The sequence below is a fragment of the Passer montanus genome, unplaced genomic scaffold (assembly GCF_014805655.1).
Source record: "Passer montanus isolate IOZ18808 unplaced genomic scaffold, ASM1480565v1 scaffold69, whole genome shotgun sequence".
Lineage (NCBI taxonomy): Eukaryota > Metazoa > Chordata > Aves > Passeriformes > Passeridae > Passer > Passer montanus.
In genome coordinates this window covers 402824-426513 of record NW_024372036.1, presented here as the reverse complement: position 1 = coordinate 426513, position 23690 = coordinate 402824, and the positions used below count along the sequence as shown (strand labels likewise).

The 23690-nt window shown below is 46.8% G+C and overlaps 1 protein-coding gene across 1 annotated transcript; it reads right to left on the bottom strand.

The window, feature by feature from the left end:
• Positions 1-234: 234 nt before the first annotated feature.
• Positions 235-23307, bottom strand: RIPK4 (receptor interacting serine/threonine kinase 4). Its single transcript, XM_039729545.1, has 8 exons — positions 22966-23307; positions 15434-15725; positions 6970-7118; positions 6178-6227; positions 5019-5177; positions 4061-4167; positions 3304-3556; positions 235-2360 (listed from the first exon to the last, which is right to left on the bottom strand). Exons 1-8 carry the CDS (start codon positions 23145-23147, stop codon positions 1183-1185), a joined length of 2370 nt encoding a protein of 789 aa, XP_039585479.1. The 5' UTR covers positions 23148-23307; the 3' UTR covers positions 235-1182.
• Between the last annotated feature and the right edge of the window lie 383 nt (positions 23308-23690).

Genomic DNA, 23690 nt, shown 5'->3' with positions numbered 1-23690 from the left:
ACATGTCAACAGTTTGGGCTTCAACATCATTCAATACAAGGCTGGATGGAGCTCTGAGCAGCCTGATCTAGTGGAAGGTGTCTGCTCAGATCAGGGGGTCTTTATGGTCCCTTCTAACCTATTCTATGATCACTAAACACATGGTAGTTGTGTTCTGCTGTTGTTGGTCAATGGGTTTTCAGTTGCTTTATTGACTCCAAAATACACAGAAGTTGTGGAACACAGTCTTTTATTAATAACAGGCCACATTTGTACTTTGAAAAGAGTGAAATTAAAAGGTGTATTAAAACATACCCACTCTAAGCAATCTATTTTCTTCAGTAGAAAAAAAGCGTACAACAGGTAGAAATCCTATATACACAGTATATCAGTTCTAGTCATCAGCCCCTCCAAACAGTGTTTTACAAATTGGTACAATGATGTTAGAACAGACCATCCATTTCAGTCCAGTATGAATTTCAGCTCCTGACTTGCTCGTTTAAGACAAACCACTAAGCACCTAGTCCAGTTTACTGATCTCAGGATACATACAAGGTAGTACTGTACATGAAGACAGCAGTATTAAGCTTTTACTTCTGCTTAATTTTTTTTTTGAATCCTGCCTTATTATTAAGTCTGCCTCATAAACTTTGAGTATGTGGAAATCTGTAATCAATGTCTCCATTAAAAAACTTAGCAGAAACGTGATTAACTGTACTTTAAAGAGCCCTTTCCTCAACTCCTGCATTAATTTCAAGCAGACTGCTGCTGTGCTTATTCTACACTGGAGGCTTTCAGCCCAAAATATCAATTGCTGCAATGAACCACAAATCTATGCCATCTTTTTTTTTTTCTTTCTGTTTTGATGAAAATAAAAAAAAAGCATAATGTTAGTTCTTAAATTAGTTTGGCACATAAGGAAAAAAAAAAAAGCAGGGAGAACACACAAGTTGCATCCTTCTCTCACAACGTCCTTGGGGAGGGGAATGTCTGGATCCAGGCAGGGTGGGCAGGCATGGAATGAGTGACACAGACCACGGCAGACTCCAGCTCTTGGCCTTGCACCTGGCCTCAGTCACACTCAAACACCTCAGTCCATCAGCTGCTACCACTGGTGAGCACATCCCTGCACAGCTGGAGAAGGCCCTGAGCTCCAGCAGCCTCCTCACACCAGATAAAAAAGCACCACGGGGCACTTTTTGCTTAAGTGTCACTTAACAACACGGTAAGTGAGCTATTCCTGCCGTGCTGAGCAGGGGGGAGCGGGGTCTGACACTGGGGTCTCGGCATGTCAGTGTGGGCCCCGTGCTTCAGGAGAACCTCCACCGCCTTCGCGTGCCCCCCTCGCGCAGCCAGGTGAAGAGCTGTGAACCCCTCGCTGTCAGAAATATTGATATTTTCTGCACTGACCAGTTCTTCTACTACCTCGGAGTGCCCGTTTTCCGCAGCAAGGTGCAGCGCTGTCCTGTTTAAAGGGCCCCTGGCTAGAACGCTGGCCCTTTCATCCACCAGCAGCTTTGTTGTGGCTAAGTGGCCGCTGCGCGATGCCAAGTGCAGCGCCGTGTATCCTTCTGCCGTGGCGGCCTCGATGTCTGCCCCGTGCTTGAGGAGCAGCCTGGAGGTGCTGGTGTGGCCGGTTTCGGCGGCGATGTGGAGAGCAGTCTGCAGGAGCCCGTTGCGGACGTTGACGTCCGACTCCAGGTCGATGAGGAGGCGGGCGACGCGGTAGTGGCCGCGCTGGGCGGCCAGGTGCAGCGAGGTCCTGCCGTCCACGGTCTGCACGTTGACGTCGGCGCCGCGCTGCTTGGCCAGCAGCTTCACGATGGGGAGGTGGCCCTGCCAGGCGGCGTAGTGAAGGGGCACCCAGTCGTCCTTGCCCTTGACGTTCACGTTGACGCCTCTTCTCAGCAGGATGCGCACGATGTTCTCCTGGCCATACTGGCAGGCTATGTGGATGGGGGCTCTGCCCTCAAAATCCACCTCGTTTAAGGATGCATTCTTGTCAAGCAGCATTTTGGTGCTGAAATCATCCCCGTTCTGGGCAGCAAAGTGAAGAGCGGTCCACTGGTCCTCATCTTTGGCATTGACGTTGATTTTCCTGGCCATAATCAGTTCCACGATGCTTTTAAATTTCTTCTCGATGGCTACATGAAGAGGGGTGGACCCTTTCTTGTTGGTGAGGTTCGGGTTAGCATTGTACAGCAGGAGCCATTTGACACATTCTTCTTGACCTGCTTCAACAGCCAAGTGCAGAAGACTGGAGTTCCCATCTAAAACAATATCAACATCTTGAGGCTGGAGGATCTTCATCAGCTTGCTGGTATCTCCGGATAAAATCGCCTCTGTTAACTTCCTCTTCTGTATATCTGTAGTACCAATATCTAAATGGATACAAGGAAGAAAAATTTTACCACGAAAAACATTTTACCATGATTACCATTTTTACCATGGTGGTGAAACACTGGACCAGGCTGCCCAGAGCCCAGAGAGGTGGTGGATGCCACGTCCCTGAACACATTCAGCCTGATCTAGTTGAAGATGTCCCTGCTCATTAAAGGTCCATTCCAACCCAAACTGTTCTAAGATTCTGTGGAAAAGACAGCATCACAGTTCTGATACCCATCAAACCCTACCTGCCCATGGTTTCAGCAATGAGCTGCCTGCACAGCAATTCACCCCCTCTTGCTCCACAGAAATCCCTAAACATTTTCAGGTCAGATTTGGGCCCCCACTAACTCTCTCTGTTGTGGCATAAAGACCAAAGGATGTTGTGGTTGATCTCTTTGTACTAACCATTGTTTACCTAACTGGAAAACAGATGTCTGGGGTTTGCAGCCCTGGAATGAAAAGTGAGGGGGTCTTTATCACAATGGCCCCAGGGGTTGCTCAGAAGGTGGCTTGAGTCCTCTCAAAAACTACAGTCCTGAGGTTTAGGCTTGGTATAACTGAAAAAGCCACAAACTCAGCTGACCTAACTGGGCAGTGGCTTTAATCCCACGTCAAGCAGGATGCTGGACTAGTAGTGACCTCCCTTCCAACCAACCTCTACATGACTGATTCTGTAATTGCTTTAATGGGAGTTTACTCCTTTACAAAAGTAAATGAGATTTATTATTTCTCATTAGATCATTTTTGAGAGCCACATAATTTTTTTTGTTTATTTTTTCCTTTTAAATAACTACCTCCAGTAAACAAATTTGTAGTGCTGACAGCAAGAGAAAGCAAGGCTAACAGTAATTTCCAGAATGTTATTTATTCTACTCTCCAACCCATTGACTCCCATGCCCCAATCCAAACAACTACAAAGGAAAACCTGACCATTACCTGAACTCTCCCGTTCAAAGGAAAGGGAAAGGGATCCTCTGGATGAAAAAGCTGAATCTACAGATGAAACTCCTGAAAGCCGCTTGTCACTGGAGGCAAGTTTGGACTCAGAAGAGCTGCGGCTGAGATCCTCAGGGCCTTCCATAGTCTGTGAAATCCCTGAATCCAACTGGGACAACAACTCTGAGAGACTGTAATCCTTAACTGATGGTAGAGCAGGCTCCTGTTTCTTCTGAGATAGTGCACAAATACCCTTCAAGAGAAGCACACAAGCATTTTAGAAAGGTCAGAAAACAAAACTGAGCAGGAGGCCCTACAGAAGAAACACTTTTTTTTAGTTTGCAGGTAGCCTTCAAACACTGTATTAAATGAAACCTATTAATAAAGTCACTGATTTTTTTTCAGAAGCAGGAGAGCAGTTTCCATCAGTCACTAAAGTCACGTGGCTCTTCTGTCTATGATGGTTTTTAAGATCAGCCACACCCACACAGTTCCGGCCTTTATTTCCTAACTGTCCTGCTAGCCCTGCAGAGAATAAGATGTACTTGCATTTGGTTCTGCCCTGAGGTTTTCCTGAGCTGGTCCATGCCCCTGCTGCCATTTGTGCATCCCAGTCCTCCACCAAGACTGACTTCTATCAGGCAAGGTGGTGCTCAAAAGCAGCAAAGAGAAGGTTGCTTGGTACTTTCCAGGTCATAAAGGAGCCTGTTCCTCTCAAAACCCTGCAAGTTTGAACAAGAAGTGAAAGAGAAAATACCTTAGGCTGCTGCTCTGGGGCATTCTTGGTGTCCAGGTCCTGAGTTATCATCTCTTTTGTTTCATCTTCTGGTTTTTCACAAAGGGCCTCTGTTTCTGAAGTGATTTCTTCAAAGAAAACAAAGAAGGTTTTAGTGCTTGGGTTTTTCGGGAGAGTTTCTGAGATACTCTGCTGCCTTCCTCTATCAATTGAACTTAAAATCTCTGAGATACTGAGGGAGAAGGACTCCAGTACTGACCATTCCATCCAGCATGTCCTCAGTGGGCACAAGTGTGCAGCCAAGCCAAGGGGACACTGGGCTGCCCAAACAATTCATTTTCAGTCACACCAAACTGCTGTTACACAGGGGCCACACAGCAGGACTGTACTGCTGGCAGATTTAGATATGTTTTCTAAAAGATGGAATCCCTCAACCCTTCAGTCCTCCAGGAAGAGAGCTCTCCCATCCTTCTAAATTAAGCTACATCCCTCTGCACACTTGAATTCATAGCAGGTGCTTTGGACAAGTTCAAACCTTTTACTGGCAGAGAAGTAACTGTACAAACTGTTTCAATACAAGAAAACAATTCGGTTTCTCAACATACAACAGTACAAATTTCAAGAGCCGGTCCCTTCAACGCTTTGGTACACTGCAAACCACACCAGCTCCAGCTTGGCTTATGTCCTGACACTCACTATCAGAAATAAACATCATTTCTGGCTAAATGGACCGACTGGCTCAGTACAATGCTTATTCCTGGCGTGTTTACATAACGCCATCATGGTCAGACATGTCCTCAGATAATCCCTTCCTCCACAAATGAGTAAGTGGCCTGTATCATTGTCTCCACCACACAATGTGCTCTATTTACTCTGTCACAGAGCTCCTCAGCCTTTACCCCAGGGATTAGCAGAGTCCTGAGCAATAATGTGACTCACAGAAGAATAAATGGGCAGCCAAGTTAAGAGGAAATCTTACCTTGAAATGTTGGCCGTTCACCAGGATCATCTTGCCAACATTTTTGCATCAGTTTGATCAAGTTATTACATGAATGAGGTCTGGATTTGGAAACAGCAGGTAGCTCTGGGCGGTGGCCTTTAACTACTTTTACCATAATATGTAAAATGTTGTTTTCCTCTGCAAAGCAAAAGCACACAGATTTAGACGTCCCAGCAAAAGGAATCACTTCTCCTTTTCCCAAGAGCATTAAGAGTGCATTGGGCTGAAAATTTGTTTTCACACTTTTTTTTTCTGGATTTCTTATCAATAGGGCAAAAAATTGACAGTTGTCTTCTCCAACAAGACATTTTTTAATGCAGTAACACCTGCTTCTCATGTATCATTTAAAAAAAAAAACATTTGTCAGCAAGTGACTGTGTTCTTTTTCAAAGAACAAAAGGAAAAAAAAAACCTCAAACAATTCTTTGCTACTTCATTTTGGATTTCCATATCTGCTGTAAGAAAACAGAACCTTAGGTTTTATTTAGACCAGGTACCTGAACTATTCATAAAGGTGAAGGAAGAACACAAATCAAGAGGTGCAGTAAGGCAGCTCCTGACTGTAAATCAATCACTGGGCTAAACGGAATCCCTCACTGGGAGAAAAACCAATAGTAGACTGGAACTTGTTGGGACATGTTCGCTATACATAGGCCAGTCACAGACACAGGAAAGTCATGAAGAATAAACAGCTGCCTGTTGAGGTGCATTTACTGCAGGGTGGAACAGGGCTTATTCTCACAGACAGCTTTTCTTTTTTTTTTTTTGAAGGAACAAATCAGTGCCCACAATCTACAAATAAACTACAGAACCTCTCTACAGAGGAGCTGCTCCTGAACAACAGCAGAGCTGCCTGCCAAGTTGGCTTTGCCACACACTGATCTGAAGCTGTGCAGCAAACTCCAGCAGAAGCAGAAATGTGCAGACAAGGGCCCCTGCAGCAATACAGGTTCTGTTTTCATGACATAGGACAAAGGAAAACTTAAGCTTGTGATCAGAATTTGAGAGCTTAAAAGTGTCCACCACACAAGACTGTCAGAATTTGGAGGTCATGCACAAAACTCTGGGGCTGGTGGGGCAAGAAGTGTGCTTATCAGTGGGAAAAAGGAAAAATAATCCAAGATAACACACAACTTACCTGCAAAAGGCTTCTTCTGTGTAAGAACTCCCCAAACGACGATGGCAAAGCTGCCAAAAAAAATTTTAAAAGGTAAAAAAAAATTCTAGAAATTTTTTTAACAAAAAAAACCTCTCAGAAGTGTAATTTATTTTCCTTATCCCACCACTTCTGCACCTAATTCAGCTGATGAACACACAGAGGAAAGCAGCTAAGAACCATGATTTCAAAGTCTTGCTTTGGCAGGGAGGAACCTGAGGCAGCAAACTCTGGATGCTGCCAAGTCCTTGGTAGCATTTACCAACCACTCCAAATCCACCCTGACAAAATCAGAGAAAGCATTGCAGTGGGTTTAATTTAATGCTTCTGCCCTGCAAGATGACTTTAAATAAAAGAATTTAATTTAGAATAAGAGATATCTTTTTAATCTAAAGCTGTGATTTCCTTTTCCTAATAATCTTGCCATGAAAGAAGAGCCAAAGACACAGTGATGAAATCCACTGAAGATAACTCAGAATTTTATCACACACTCAAAAAGTAGGTCATGATGTACCTTTAGGAGGGAAATTAAAAGTGGGCAGAGTGCATCCCACTGCCAGCTGCCAACACATAATTTCAAGAACCAGGATCACCTGCAGTTTTTAAAAGGCCTTTACCCCACAAACACTTTGCAAAACCCAAAGCAAATTTGACACATTTCAAGACGAGGCTCAAACTGGATTTAGGGGTTTCATGCTTAAAAAAAAAAGTTTAAAAGGGCTCATTTTACAGGGTTACTAAAATAGCATTTAGGTGTTTTCATAGTTCACTGACCTGTACACATCATGTTTGGTGTCAAAACACCTGTTCTTCTCCTTGATGCGCTCTGGAGGAAGATAGGCAATCGTGCCACACAAACCATCCATGCTGATGTCGTGGGAATGGGACAGGCCATTGCACTTTGCAAGCCCAAAGTCAGAAATCTGAAAAAATTTTAAAAACAAAAAAAAAGGAGGAAGAACGTGAGAAAAGTGCATGGTACCATCAGACTTTCAAGGTGTTCACAAAATATTTCCTGCAAAGAACAACAGGATCACCCAACAAATACAGTGAAGTGCTGTGCAGAAATATTAAGCCAATAAAACAAAAAAAAAAAAAAAAAAAAGGAGGAAGAAGGTGAGAAAAGTGCATGGTACCATCAGACTTTCAAGGTGTTCACAAAATATTTCCTGCAAAGAACAACAGGATCACCCAACAAATACAGTGAAGTGCTGTGCAGAAATATTAAGCCAATAAAACATCTCTGGAAGCATAATGCTATGGTAGGTTTTTCTTTATGGTTAAACTAAAAGAAGAAGAAGAAGAAAAAATAAAAAAAGGCAAGCAGTTTCTGCAAGCAGCAGCATGCCAGCCCATTACATAGCAAACACAACAAACAGTCAAGACAATTTATTGTAATTTAAACCAGTCGAATTTAGCTACTGCAAACTACTTTAATGTAATTATTGGCCGTGCCACCCCCTTTCCCTACATAACCTCACAGTGTATGAGGTGTTTTAAACGCCCTGGCTCTCCAATGAACTCTGGAAAATCACCCTTTCAGGTGTCCCTGTTACACTGACCATGCCCACGAGGACCAAGCCCAACAGCAGAGCCACCAAGTGCTAAAAAACCCAAAATGGAAACACACACACACACACCAAAAACCCCACACTGGGAACTCTTTTTGGCAGCCAGGAGATCCAGCAAGTCGGTGCAGTGACGCAGGGAGCACAGCTGAAATGAGCACAACAAGTGACAGCAAGTTTAGAAAAAGGACACACCTCCACTTTAATTTGAAGTGTCAAGCAAATATGCATTCATTTGCTCTCAAAGGCATACCAATCATCGAGCAAACAGATAGCCCAGGAATTTCCTTTGTCTTATTTGTTTCCCACTGGACAAAAATGTCTATTATGCCAAGTGGTAATTTCAAGAAAAGTCAAGTCTTTTTGGACCACTGAGCCCACTGATTTTTGTCTGCATGTCAGATAAGATTCCCCCTCCCCCTAACTTATACATTCCTTTTATCTAATAAATACTCAGGTTTTTCAATGACTCATCCCCTTTTGATCTTCACAGCTTCTCCTTTGAGAAAGTTTTCCCTCAAAACAACAAGCATAATTAAAAAAAACTTTTTTTTTTTTTTTAATAGGCTCCGACTGTACACTTTAAGATGTTTCTCTCTAAAGATACCACAAAACTAGTTGTAACATGTGTCCATTACTGGAAAGGGAGAAAACTGCTGCCAGCTTCAGCCTCCTGGAGAACAGACACGTTACACAGCCATGCAAGGAATCTCCCTTTGCCATAAAGCAAACAAAGCAACCCACACAGCTTCAGCAAGAACTTCTCCCATGGACAAAGAGCTCAGCAGAGGAATTCTGGAGAGGTGGAGAAGTCCTGCACCCTAGAACACAGGTATGTCCAACCTGTTGTCCCTCTGTAGGGTAATGTGGGAATGACTTGAGAACAAAAAAACTCACACACAAGAAAAAAAAAAAGAAAAAAAAAGAGGCGGGGAAAAAGGGAAAAAGCGAAGTTATCTGGAAGAATAGTTTCTCATCCTTGTGGAGCTACACTCTCAAGAGAGGGACTGCTGGACTCCACAGCAAGCCAAGCACTGGAACCCAGTAAAGCAGCAGGAAAACCCTTGTCCACATGCCAGGTCACCCTGGGAAGAGTCAAGCTGACCACCACAGGAAATACTGCATGAGTCTGGGGCACCTGGTGTGCTCCACAGGAGAACAAAAGCCCAACCCCAGCATCACAGCAGGCTGTGGTGTCAGGCTCATAAATGAACTGAACCCTGCAAGTCTGAACGGATCCGACGTGGTGAAGCGCTGCTCTCCTTTGATTAACGTGAGGCAGAGGCTTGTGCACACCTCAAGAAATCCAGGCATAATTAAAGCCACACACCTCCCTCTTTGTCTAAACAATGGCATGTTTCCTACTGCCTGAGTTAAGAAATAAAGAGATGAAATGCAGGCAGCAGGGTGACACTCCTGTGTTTGGAGCCACCAGCTACGGTGTGTGAATCTAAGGCTGGGGGCTAAGGCAGAGCTGAGCACTCCAGCACTCCAGAAAAAAGTCACCCTACAAACTAAGAAACATCTAAGCATACACCCTCCCTGGGCTAGCAAGAACTTCACCTTGTGGAACTGTCCCTTCCTAGTGTGAAGGACTGGGTGTTATGTCAATTAATAAAAAAATCACCTGTACAGCAGGGTTTCGATCATACCAAATTCTGCAGGAGAAAGCACTGGAAATTGAGGAATTGTTATCTTGCAGGCTGCAACAAAACAGCAACGTTCTGCAGGCAGCTTTTTGTGGCTTTTATTAGTTCCTCTAGGGCGAATTTTCCACGCTGCATGGTGTGTTTAGTCATGCAGGCTCTTTAAACACCAGTGGGAACTGCGCAGTGGGTGGAAGACACAGCCATTTAACTTGCCTGGTTTGCCTTTAAATTGCTGGCCAGGCACCTTGTTCTGCAACTCCTTTGCTGGGGAAGGTAGTGAAAGTGGAGCACCCTTCCCTGCTCCTTCCTCCACATCCTTGCTGGTCCCTGCAGCCCACCCCAGGCTCTCCTCTTCCCCTAAATTCCAAGGGAATCCACAATCTCGCTCCTCACGTCGATGCCTTGGGAAGGCTGCCCTAGAGTAGACTGGACAGAGCTAAAGAATAAAGCAGGGATTTATTCAAAGGATCTCCTCCATGGATCCACCTTGGGCAGCACCAGAGCCCAGCCAGGGCTGCATCCAGGATGACCCCAAATGGTCCCAAAATCCGCCCAAGATGAACCCAAATGGCCCCAAAATGCACGAGCGCTGCCAGGGTCTCTCCCTGGGCTCAGCTCTGCTCCATGTGCACATTGCAGTTCAGTGTCCAATCCCAGCTGCAGCCCCTGCAGTCCCATCCTTGTTTTTCTCTCTGCAGCCCACGGGGTTTGTGCTCCTGGGCTGAGATTTGGATCATTTGTCCTTGGTGCCCAGCTGGAGCAGGAATTGTTTTGTCTCCCTGCTCTGTGCACAGAGCTCACCATCCCATAATATGAAGCACAGACCCACACACTAAAGCAGCACAGAACGTGAAAAATACAAAATCTCAAACCTGAGGCATCAACATCAGTGATCTCAGGTAGGTCCCTTCAAAAGCACACGTGGCAGCAGCAGGGGAGACACGGAGGCGACAGACTGCTGCATGCAAAACCCGCGGTGGGAGCTGGGGAGGAGGGAGAGGAGGGAGAGGAGCCTGGGCCAGAGCCCACGCAGGCTGGGGATGGTTCATGTTCACGTTCATGTTCATGTTCAGGCAGCTCTGCTCCTTCAAGGGCTGCATGAGAACCAACACGTGAGCACCAGGCAGGGATGGGAGCTGCACGTGTTTTCCTGCCCGCTTCCAGCAACGCTCGCTTTACTGAAGGATTCCGAGATCTGAAGATTTATATTTATTTGTTTTTATTTTTTAGTTCAGTTTGTTTTTTAACTCGGTGTGCGCAAGACTTTCTCTGTTTCTACCATTCGTGGATCTTTCCATTCTAGATCGTACAAAAATACTCACTTGCAAAGTTCTAGATGCTTTAAGAAATTATTTTTGTATTTTTTTTCTATTTTGTAATTTATATTTCTTTTTTGGAAACTAGAAGATACACTCACATAACCACAACAGTTACTACAGTCAGCTACTCCCAAGCACTTCAGGGATCAAGTTCCCAGGAACAAAATGAGTGCTTGGAAAGTGCCTTTTTTTACTGATGACTCCTGACAGGCTGCCCTGAACTCTGCTCTCACCTCCTGGTGTCCTGAACTGTGCACTTAGCTCCTGATGCTTTATATCATTTTTCTGCAAGCAAAACTCAAGAACCCACTGCAATGCACTCAGGGACAGAGTTTACCAAAAGGTTTTCTGCATCAAATCCACTGGATTAATTTTTAATCTCTGCTGGAACATCCAGTATTTGGCTCTGTACAAAGTCTCTGCACCTGGATATTGAGAATGCCCCCACATTTGTCTGTGGGATGTTAGAATGTCTGGTGGCAGGGGAGGTTTCCCTTGTTTCTTTTTTCTGGGGGTAGAGGGAAAGGCTGTTACATTTTTGTTCTTTAAAAATGCCTGAAATTTTAAAGAAATTTGCATGGGTCACAGATTTGGACTACTAAAAATTATGACTAAAAATTAATTCCAAATACCAACAGAATCTGCACTTCAAATCCATGTCTTTATGAATAGGTTTTTTTTAATTAATGCACTTCAGTTAGCTTCTAAAATAAATTTTTCTGAAACAGACTTCATTTCCATCCTTTTCCAACCTGCCCAGAAACTTTTAACTCCTCCAAACCAGTTTCAGATGGGACATTTGTAATGCTCTTTTCAGAAGCAGCACAAACCAAAGCCAAACACCCATTTTAATCCATCGTGAATCTGCATTACTGTAACAGGGATGGTTTTGTTCCCTCCCCTGTGCCACCACAATCAGATCAATCAGAGAACTGATCACAGTGCAAACCAGCTTTGTTGGTTGGGATTAAAGAGCCAAGCAACAACAGCCCTGCATGCAAACCTTGATCAGGAAGGGTGGGAAACAAGCAGAAGGGACACACAAAACAAAGGCTCTCCTCATCTGTAATAAGAGGAGAGCAATTGCAGCTGATAAAAAAGTGGCTGTGCTACCTACATCAGGCAGTCTAATAAAAAGAGACAAGTGCTCTTTACCAGCCTGGCCCCTGGGTACTGCTTGGACCTACAGTTAACCACCTACATGAAGAAGCTTTATGATCATGAAATTTGCCATCTGAATAATCTGTTTCTAACTTCATTCTCAGAACTTTTGCAGCTGAAGCAAATAACAGTGAAGACCACAGAGGCAGGACCATCAGCAAGGTACAACACAGCAGCAAACTTCACACTGGTTTAAACTGGAGAACTGGGGAGGGGAGAAAAGCAACTACAGAGAGCTTAAAGCACAGCTGAGAGCAGCTCATTCTGCTTCAAGTTCCTTATAACCAAAATGCAGGAGGTAAAAAACAACTGGTCAGGCTTGTCTCTGTGTGTACATGAACTCACACATATACACATGTATGTCTGTGTACAAATACACATATGACAAGATGAGGAGCTGCAAAAAACCCAGGCTGGACAGTGAGAGAAACAAGAGCATAAAAATAATGTTTCTGCCCAAAAGTATTAAGCTGCAGGTTGGCTTAATTTTAAACAATAAGTGACACTCTTGACCATGAGATTTTGGAGACAGAGATCACGAGGGCATGGTAGCTGGCAACAAGCTGGGCATGAGATTTCTGCACGTGCTGGGGTGTTTGTTCTCCTACCAAGGGCCCTGCAGAGATCACATTGCAGCAGGGAAGGAGCAAACTGCCAGCCCACGAGGGCAGAGCTGGAATGTGGCATTGCTTCCCCCGTGCCAGCGATTGCCACATCGCAGCAGCTCAGGGGACACATCCAGAATGTGTGTGGAGGGCAGGAGAGCTGAAGAACGAGCTCAGAAGATGTGGTCCAGTTGAGCAAAGAAACAGATGTCAGGATGTAAATATTGGAAGATTGAATATGAGGAACACTGGAGAAAGGGGCAAGGGAGGATCGTGCTGGTACAAACAGGAGAAAAAGGCTGACATGAAGGAAGACAAAGCCTGCCTGGGTATGGAATAATCCTGCGAAGGAAAGCACAGTGTTTAAGGCAAACAAGATGGAGCAGGACATGGCAGGGAAGGGAGCTCCCAGCACCAACTCACAAGGGAGGATGGATGCATCCACCTCCCAAAAAACAGCAAACCTTTCCCTTGCTCTGTTCACATCACACACAAACACTTAAAATCACCAGGGAATCCCCGCAATGTGCCTTTGCTGAAGTTAACATTTGTCTATCTATATCCCTGCCCAGGCTAATGCCATCCTCCCAATTATCCTCCCAGTTCAGCACAGGCTTATGTAATGGCCAGGCTTTATGATATGGAGGCACCCACTTGATGATAAGTTCTGTACAGCAGCACTGCCTGAGTCACCAGCCTCACTCAGGGCTTTACAGTGAGCACAGCACTCGTAAAAGGAGCAGGGTGTGTTTGCATTTAACTGCAGGATGGCACAGCAGCATTTCCAGTGCTCTCCACTGGAAGACTGACTGCTTCCTGGCTCAAGGGCAAACAGTTTGTAAAAGTCCTCCCTACCTCCAAACTCTTCTCCTGCAGTCTGCAACATCTCTTCACTCACCTTAGGACTCTGTTAGGGACAGGGCACATACTAAATTAATGCTGACATCTAAAAACACTTCAATCAGCAGCTCCATTAGCCTTCCAGCACGAAAATGCACATTAAATCAAGCTGCAGGGTCTGAAATTTAATTGTAAATTTCACACCACACAGAAAGAAGGTTCGGGGCCACATTTTTAAAGTGAAGACACCTCACAGAATATGTTCATCTCTCATTTTTTATATGGGTATCTGTGCCTGCTTTGCTTCTTGGAGGGCTTTCCAAGATGCCTGTGGATGTAAAAGACGGCTGGCTGGAAAAGGTTTGGATCAGACCATTCATTTCTGGACTCCATGGAAAGGATCTGAAGACCTTGACGTGTTTCATAGAGAAGCACATCAGGGATGTCAGCAATGACCTCACCAGAGACTTTTCTATTTTTGTACATTTTGCACTTTGCCCCCAGTGTTACATCACCACGCAGATACAGGCTGAACACCAGGCAGAACACCAGGCACTTCAACCTCCTGAAACAGTGAGAAAAACACAGCCTTGCTATCTGGGCTCATGGATGAGTCAAGAATCAGGAATTTAAGAAGTTATGCAAGCAAGCATGAACTTTTAAGTAAATAAATACTTAGCAAAGGCCTCTCAGCACTATTGTGTGAGAACAGGCTTTCAGCAGCTGAAATCCTGATGTTCTGGTCATAATAGCATGACCACCTGTAGATGCCTCCTACCTCAGAAAGAAAATTCTTCTAAGAAATAAATGACTAAGAGGCCTAGTAAAAAAGCTGAGACCGTCACAAGTGTGATTTCATTAGTGGCACACACCTCTTATGGCTCCAACCCTATAATGACATCAGGAAATCTGTCTCTATTTAGTGAAAATTTCCTTTTTAGAATGATACAGGCAAGACCAAGGGCACTGGATCAGTGAGGGGGCCAGGAGACCAGGGAGCAGATGGATTATGGCACTGCTAAAAAACAATTGAACACTAAAAAAAAAAACAGGGGAAAAAACCATATTTCAGTCTCTGTGCTCTCTAGAAAGCAAGCTGAGAAAGCAAACACAACCTCCTTGGTCCAGCTGACCACAGAATCTCCAGCAGAGAAGGCTAACAAGTTTGCCTGTTTACTCTGGAAATGGATAACGAAAATAATTTCATGCTGTTACAGCCACAAAAGAAATTCCTTCCAGCGACCTCTGGTATGCATGAACAGTCAGGACAGAGATCCTTCCTCGCTGTACATGCCCTGAGCAAATGGAAATGAGCTGCCTCTGGGAAGGCTTCCCCAGGCTCCAGCTGTAAATGAGATCTGTGCATTTAGTGGTGCAGACAGAGAGCCAGAACAAGGCAATCACGGCAGCTGTGCAGTGGCAAAGATGATTTAGTGGTTCACACCACTTTTCTCCCCCTGTTCTCAAAGAAATTTGTAGCAGGACTCATTAGGTCTCAGATACAGAGCTCACTGCATCCTTCTAAAATTTCAGGGGGGTTCTCACAAGTTCCCTAACCACACCTCTGTGTACTAGAATGGTGCATAAACCAGCTGCATTCATTTAAGGGCTGTATTTGGGTGGATTTTAATGTGGGAATCTGAGGGCTTGGGTCAGTGGGCATTTCTCTAATTCTAAAGGAATGTTGTTGCTTTCTCTCAGGCTTTTTCCATCTGGCAGGAGGCCTGGGGGACCATGCAAGGTTGGACACCCTGGCACAGAGCATCCAGTGCATACCTTGACGTGGTAGTGGGCATCCAGTAGGATGTTTGCAGGCTTGCAGGCTTTTCTCCCCTTGTTCTCAAAAAATTTGTAGCAGGACCCATTAGGTCTCAGAACCAGAGTTCATCGCGTCCTTCTAAAATTTCAGGGGGGTTCTCACAAGTTCCCTAACCACGCCTCTATCTATGTGCTAGAATGGTGCATAAACCAGCTGCATTCATTTAAGGGCTCTATTTGGGTGGAGTTGAATGTGGGAATCTTTTTTTGCATCTGGCAGGAGCCCTGGGGGACCATGCAAAGGTTGGACACCCTGGCACAGAGCATCCAGTGCATACCTTGACGTGGTAGTGGGCGTCCAGCAGGATGTTTGCAGGCTTGAGGTCCAGGTGGAGCAGGGGGGGAGCCATGCAGTGCAGGAAGTTCATGCCCACTGCTGTCTCGTGGATGATGCGGAAGCGCAATTCCCAGGGCAGGGGCTCGGAGGCCAGGAGCTTCTCCAAGGACCCCGTTTCCATGTATTCCATCACCAGGCCCACTGGCTCTCTGCAGATGCCATAAACGGGAAGGATGTAGCGGAACTTTGCCATTTCCATCTTCCTGGCTTCTTCCAGTAACTCCATGCGCTCCCTGGGTGGAAGAGAATGGGAGGTGAAGGATGGCAGCTGCTTCTCCTCAGGCCAAGCAGCACAAAAACATTTCTTGTAAAACCCAACACATTTCCATAGTTACTGATTTGGGGTTTCATGCTTTCCGTGGTAGGCTGTGGAAGAGGTTTTACAGTGACTTCTGTGAGCCATCAAGAAGTTTGATCAGAGGATCCATGTATATCCCTGAAAGAATTTCCTACCAAGGTCATTGACATAGAAACCAAGAAAGAAGGATAAATAAGAGAAACCTGCAATTGCCTAGTCCAATGAGCACTTTGTCTCTCGTGACCAATGGGTAAAGTGTAAACTTAGGAGTTTTGTAAGAATATATAAAAAGCATTCATGCTAGAATAAAAACAGTCTGAAGCCTTCTGAAGATGGAGTGTGTTGCTTTGTATTGTCTCTGTCTCAACTATGAGAGCAGGCAGCTCCCAGCTGCAGGAGCACAGCCCTACACTTCTGCAGTGTGACTATCCCAGTGCAAAGCCCATCTCCCTGCTTTGATGGTTATGCTGTGCTGTTCAGAAAGAGGATGATACCCTCAGAGCCCAGCTCTACTACTGCTGGAACTCCTTGGGCTGAAGTAATTAACTTTTGGTGAGTCACAAGGCTGTGTTAATCGAAAGAGAAGCCAGACAGCATCTCTTCAGCATCCTGAGTGCTCACAGAGCCAAACCTTGGGAGAGGAATCCTTGGACCCAGCACTGAGGGGAGCAAACTGCCCGCTGTAACCAGGGAGACACAACAAAACCCTCCCCAAAACACAGATGAGAGAAGTCCAGAAGGGCACTGGCTCAGCCCCAGCAGGTGCTGAGCACTCCCAGCTCACCATTCCCAGTGATGTAACAGGCCTGGGCCTGGCAGCTGGAATGAGCACCCTGGGTTGTTTACAGGTCACTTCAGCCTGACCCTGCACAGGGGTCAGTGTTACTCAGCCCGAGCTGCAGCCTCCCAGGTCAGGACCCTTAATTGCTGAGTGTTTCTTCTGCACCTCACTCACAGCCTTCTGCAAAAACCTCCAAAGCCCCAGGTTTGAAACAGGAAACAAGGCTCCTGTCCCCAGGCTGGCTGTGCCCACAAAGAGGGGCCACACTTGATGCTTTAAAGCCCCTTCAATCTGTAAAAACTGCACTGTCAGTGATTATGAACCCTGCCCAGAGCAGCTTTGGGCACTGACACATCACTGTTGCTGCCACAGATTCACAGAAGAGGGCACAGGGAGGTCAGACAGGTGATATTTCCTGAGCAGACCCTCTCTTATTACACAGCAGCTCCTGCAATGCACCCAAAGATGCACACACTATCTAATGGACAACAGTAAAAGGACAAAGTCTGTGCTCTGTGACACCAACAAGTGATGCCAGTCACCACTGTGGGAGCCTCATGGCAGAGCCTCAGCTCAGACAAACCATTTTGGTTTTAAAATTTCAAATCCAAGGCCAGCTAGTAGCATTGTGCACTTCTAAAAAGAGAAAGCACCAAGTCCAGCCTGCACCCAGCCAAGTCTTCTCACGTGTCCCCCAGTGCCTGGATGACCTGGGAGAAGCTGAAGCACAGCCTGTGAGGGACTCTCAGATTTTGGGAGCTGTCATTTGGCCTTCAGACTCAGCAGCAGGACACTCCCCAAGGCTGGGAAATGTGGTCTGCTGTCTGCTGCAGGTAACATTTCCCACCAGGAGCAGCAAACCCATTTAAGAGGCAAGATCAGGCTGAAAAATGGTTTAAGGAGGGACTTACATGCAGAGAGAGAAACAAAAAAAAAGATAAGAGAAATCTTTTCCATTAACCATGTTGGCTCCTGCTGCTCCCTACAGCAACTTTCTTGTGAAATAATTGCCTTTGCAGACAAGTAGCCAGTTTGCTCTTTGGCACGCTGGAAGGGAGCACCCATGAATAACACAACCAACTCCTTGCCCCCAAGCCACACGCATAGCCAGCATAATTCACCCAGCATAATTCACCGGGCCTGGGCTGAGCTGGAGTCAGGGATGTAAAATACCTGTCTGAGCCCTCCCAGGCACAGCAAGAGCCAAGGTCTGACAAGAACCACTAAGACTGCTCGGGATGGGGTGCTCAGGCTGGCAACAGCCTCAGAGAGCATCGCCAAAAGCACGGATTGGCTGCTGGAAATGGGGCGTTTTCTAACAAACCAGAATTCTCTGTTTCATTAAAGTAATGTTTAAAAAAAAAAGCTTCTGCTTGGACCAGATCCAGTCCATCAAGTGAATTAAGAGAATAACAGGCCCTCTATCTAATTTTCCTGTTTAAATAAAGCCCCCATGCAACAATTCCCACCCTTAGCACTTTCCCATACCCAGAGCATCCAAAACCAATCAGCCAGAGGCCTGGCACAGCTCGTGGGCTTTGAAACAGCTTTCCAAAGGACCCCTGCCACCTTCTGAAAGCAGAGAAGGATTACACACAGGACAGCTGAGGTCATGCAAATGATGGGCTGCACACACTTTCTCCTGTAAATAGTACCAGCAGACAGGGGCCCACACATCAAGAGCTCCAGCACTGGGTCCAGTGCCAAAAGAGCATCTCTGTCACAAAAGTCAGTACAGATCACTCATTTACAAAGCAACTAGAAATACACCATGAACTGGAGACCTCCAAAGAGCTGTCTGCTCCCACTCCACATCAGACAGACAGGGCTGCATTCCTTGGATTCTCCTGGAGACACAAGGGCCTTGCTCTTGCCCACTGCCCCAGTCCCCAGGGCCCAGCCCTTGTCCCACAAACCCTGCCACAAGAACAGCAGGAATTACAGCTGTGCCTGCATTTGCATGGATCCAATCTTTGTGCCCTAGAGATAACACTGCTGTAAAACTACAACCTTAGACTCACCAGGCAGTCCTTGCAGTTTTATATTCCCCCGCCACCACCACCACATTTCCCTAATGGAGTCTGAGACAGAGCAGTTAAAAGTTGCTCCAGAGAAACTCAAAAACTGCTCCAGAGAAGCTCAAAAGTTGCATTTGGGGCCGTTTGTGTGAGCCAGCTCCAGACACAGAGCAGCCAGGCTTCTCCCAGCCCAGGGAGATCCAGCCCTCAGGAATTTCAGTCACCTCTTCACAAAGTGCTGGTGGTGCAGATGGGGCTCCACCAAATTACACCACCCCTGAACATCCTCAGGAACTCCTCTCACCTGCATCAGGGCAGAGGTTTGAAGAGCATGGAGTGGCCTCTGCTCTGCAGGGTACAGATTTAACAACTTCCACACTGCTGACTCGCAGAGAAGAATGTGAGAAGACAAAAACCACTTCGTGGTCAGGGCAGAGGGAAGGGTGGGAAAAAGGAAGAAAATCCCTTTTTTCAGGTTAACAGATGTCAGATGTCAGCCCTGCTAGCAGATCCGTGCAGTTCTGGTACCAGAGGAGCACAGGACAGGCTCTCCCCTCCTCTTTAAGGAGCACAAGGTGACTCTTAGGCTCTCCCTACACAAAAGGGACATTCATTCACCTTCACCACCTAAATAAAACTGCACCATCCACTAACAGCGAGGCATTTCCAAAACCTCCTCAATTTTAAAGTCCTGCACAATTCCCAAATCCAGGATGTGCAGAGGGAGATATATGTAGGGCTTTGCTTGGGATTATTTTTCCTTAATCAAGAAATTTTTCCACCTCCACAGCCTGTAGTCACCCCCATGGCCAACACCTCCAGGAAAGATCCCTCTCCAGGAAATGTTACACCTTACAGTCAGCACGTTTGTGTTCAGCAGAAGAAATCAGCAAAGGATTCTCTCTCTCTCCCAGCTTGGCACTGTTTTCCTGCAGCCCACATTTCCATTCTGGCCCACACGGGTAAAGACAAGAGACTTCACTGTCCTGGGGGAGAGGCTCCTCCACCCTTCAGGGTCTCAAAAATCTTTTGTTCCGATTTATCGTGAACCTCCCCATCCTGAGAGCATCCCGAGTCCCAGGAGAGAAAGGAGATCTCAGGAAAGTGGGAGCAAATAAGGTGTTAGGAATGGAATTTGGCTGGATTGTCTGAGAGGGCTTGGGCTTAAAGGTAAAGAACACTCCTGGCTCCGCACTCAGTTTTTCTTCTGCTTGAGGCCACTTGGCTCTATGATGTGATAATTGCCGAGGGAATTGCTCCAGATCTCTCACTGTCTGCAGGAGCACAGCAAGAGAGACTACACGGGGTATTACCACCACCAAGCCATTACAAACAGGGTTTTTTATGTGGTACCAAATAAATACATCAGAAAAAAAGCCTCTGTGCTTTTCAGTTAATGTTTCTGATACCACTGGCAATTCTTCTAACCCATCACAGGGTTCCAAGAAACAGCTAGTCAAGCTAATCTCCTGGATTAACAATCTAATTGCACAGGCTTGTTGCAACCTGCCAGCTAAAGAGGCTGTGTTTGATTCTGTCTGAGCCCCCCACCCCACCATTTGAATAGAACAAGTTTATTAGAAAAGTTCTGGGTATAAAGTCTCAGGATAACCATCTCCTGAAAGGGGGTTGATAGAACAGCCCAAGAATCAAATAAGCAATTAAAAAAAAAATCAGTTTACATTTATTTAGCAGAGGCAGCTCTTTCAAAAGCCAGGGACACTCCAATTTCTTATCAATGCTCTCCTCAAGCATCTAAAGCACAGATTCTGCAGTAAAATAAATTAGTGTTTCAAGGAGTGGTTTATTAAAATCAATCAGAAGCTGCAGAAGCCCTATGGCCTCAAAGTTCCCAATTCTCAGGGCATTTTTTGCCCATTGAGCTGCATGTTTGTATGGTCTTCCAGTATTTGCACACCTCATAGCCACGGAGGGACAGGTGGCCCTCTACTGCACGTGGTACATATTAATATAGAGATCTGATAGCGAATCTCAAGATTAATTATTAAATACTAAACTAATAAATAAATATTAAAATTAATTACCAAACATATTAAAATAGGTGTAGCATCCTTTGTCTCAGAGTGGAAATTAACTTTCGGAGTAAATTTCTAGATGTACACTGCAAATGAAAAGTTCCAGCTTATTTTTCAGACACGTTTTAATTTCAGCTTCAAAATTAATCACCCATGGTACTATTTTAATCAACAAGCATCAAACCTGAAATCTCCTTTGAGGTTTTAACAGTAGGAGGCTTGCAGATTAGCACAATGAAATGCACTCTGCAACTTCAAGGTCTTTTCCATTTTATTCACAGACAGCACAGTTACCCTATGCATAGAGTAGACTTTCCCTATCCAAAGGACATTTAATTTCATTTACTGCACTCCATAAGCCATGCCTACTGCCAAGTCAGCAACTCAGATACTGGAAAAGATGCTCAAGTACCCCAGAAATCCTGCAGAAGATGGGTTTACAAACGTTTTCAGTGTTGGGCTAGCTGATCTCCCTCTTTCTGCAGGAAAGGCACCAACAGGAAACCTTTTGTGAGCGAGCCAACCCATGTCTCAAAAACTGAACTACAGAATCAGCTTGTAGAGATCCCAAAGAGCAAGTGGGGCTGGGAGAGCTCCAGGAACACCACTTGGCATATTCACTTTTCTGTGCACAGAGAAAGCCACCCTACAACACAGGGATGTTTCCAGAGATGCACCTGACAGCCTTCCTCTCCTGGGAAAGACCTGCCCTCCATAGCTCCCATCCCTGGAGGCGTTCAAGGCCGGGTTGGATGGGGTTTGGAGCCACCTGGGATGGTGGAAGGTGTCCCTGGTCACGGCAGGGGCTGGAAGGGGATGAGCTTTAAGGAATTTCCCAACCCAAACCCATCTGGGATTGTGCGAGAGCAGCACAGCACGTCACCGAGGACACAACGAGTGGCAGAGGGGAGTCCCGCCGTGGGGCACCTTCACCTGCAGCACAACACACCTGCGAGGACTCATCCCGAGCAGACAGACACACGGACACATCTCCCAGCACGGCTCCTTTCAGCTCCCGCTCCCTAAAGACACCAAAGGGCGCTCCCCCGACCACATCAGCCACAAATCCCGCACCCCTGAGCCAGGCCTGGCTCTTCCCAAGGCCCTGCATCCCATCCCAGACTCATTCCCACTCCTCCTGCCCTTCCCATCCCATCCCATCCCGGCGCGGTCGGCGGTTGCTGGGGCCGCAGCGAGCCCGAGCAAGCCGGCACACGCACGGCCTGGGCAGGGCAGGAATGCTTTCCGCAGGGCTCCGAGGGACAGCCGGGACACTTGGGCTATTCCATGGTTCCCAGGGACAGCCGGGACACTTGGGCTATTCCATGGTTCCCAGGGAACAGTCATGATATTTGGGTATTTCATGATTCCCAGGGAACAGGCATGATATTTGGGCTATTTCACGGTTCCTAGAGAACCAGCAGGACACTTGGGCTATTCCACGGTTCCCAGGGACAGCCGGGACATTTGTGCTATTTCACGGTTCCTAGAGAACCAGCAGGACATTTGGGCTAATTCATGATTCCCAGGGAACAGGCATGATATTTGGGGTATTCCATGGTTCCCAGAGAACCCGCAGGACATTTGGGCTATTTCATTGTTCCGACGGAACAGGCAGGACATTTAGGGTATTTCACGGTTCCCAGGGAACCCTCAGGACATTTGGGGTATTTCATTGTTCCGAGGGAACAGGCAGGACATTTGGGCTATTCCATGGTTCCCAGGGACAGCCGGGACACTTGGAGTATTTAGTGATTCCCAGAGAACCGGCAGGACATTTGGGCTATTTCACGGTTCCCAGGGAACCCTCAGGACATTTGGGGTATTTCATTGTTCCGAGGGAACAGGCAGGACATTTAGGGTATTTCACGGGTCCCAGGGAACCCTCAGGACATTTGGGGTATTTCACGGTTCCCAAGGAACCCTCAGGACATTTGGGGTATTTCACGGTTCCCAAGGAACCCTCAGGACATTTGGGGTATTTCATTGTTCCGAGGGAACAGGCAGGACATTTGAGGTATTTCACGGTTCCCAGAGAACGGGCAGGACATTTGGACTATTCCATAGTTCCCAGAGAACAAGCAGGATACTTGGGGAATTTCACGGTTCCCAGAGAACCGGCAGGACATTTGGGCTATTCCACGGTTCCCAGGAACCCTCAGGACATCTGGGCCATTCCCCGGCTCCTGCTGCCGGCCGTGAGATGGGCTGTGCGGCTGCACACCGGGAGCGCTCGCTCGCCCCGCGGATCCCCGGGCTGGCCGAGCGCTCGGAGCGCCTCTGTGGGAAGGCTCCCTTGTCCTCCCGCAGTGTCCCCCACTCCCTCCGTCCCCCCCTTACTTCTCATCCACATGGAGGCTGGGCGAACACTTGATGGCGAGCCACGTCTTCCAGTGCAGGTGCCGCACCTTGTACACCTGCCCGAACCCCCCGGAGCCGATCTTCTCCCAGCTGCTGAACTCGCTCTCCTCGAAGGTCTTCAGCAGCCCCATGGCCCAGGGCGAGCCGCCGTCCCTCGCCATGGCCGCAGCCGTGCCCGGACCCGCCCGGCTCCGCGGAGCGCAGCGCTGCCGAGCGCCCGCCCAGGTGACTCAGGTGTGCCGGGGGGACCGGGCTGCCGTCACTTCCTGGGACGGGCCGGGGGTGGGCTCTGCGCGGCTCCTGCTGCTGTCCCGGGACAGAGCAGCGCGGCACTTCCCGGGCTGTGGCAGCCCCGGGGCCGCGCTCGGGTCCGGAGCATCCCGGGCGCGGCGGGAGGGGAGCGCTGCTGGGCTGTGACAAACAATCTGTGACAAACAATCTGTGACAAACAACCTGTGACAAACAATCTGTGACAAATGAACTGTAAATAAAGGAGGGCGAAAGCGCCAGCCGCCCCGTTCCTTTTCTTCCTCCTGCGAAAAATGTGTATTTTGTGATTGGCTTTCCGCGGGTATTGAAATGAATGTTGCGTGCGTTATGTTGGAAAGTTATGCTGTATTAATTTTCTTAAGTAGTGTGTTAAATATAGGTTATAACATAATAGAAGCTATGCTATATAAGATATTTTTTAAAATATCTTTAAA

Excerpts from the sequence above, each read along its gene's own strand:
- RIPK4 (XM_039729545.1), bottom strand. The coding sequence starts at position 23,147 with ATGGCGAGGGACGGCGGCTCGCCCTGGGCCATGGGGCTGCTGAAGACC. Across the intron at positions 6,228-6,969 it reads ACCAAACATGATGTGTACAG|CTTTGCCATCGTCGTTTGGG; the intron begins GTCAGTGAACTA and ends TTTTTTTGGCAG. Across the intron at positions 5,178-6,177 it reads ACAGAAGAAGCCTTTTGCAG|AGGAAAACAACATTTTACAT; the intron begins GTAAGTTGTGTG and ends TTTGCTTTGCAG.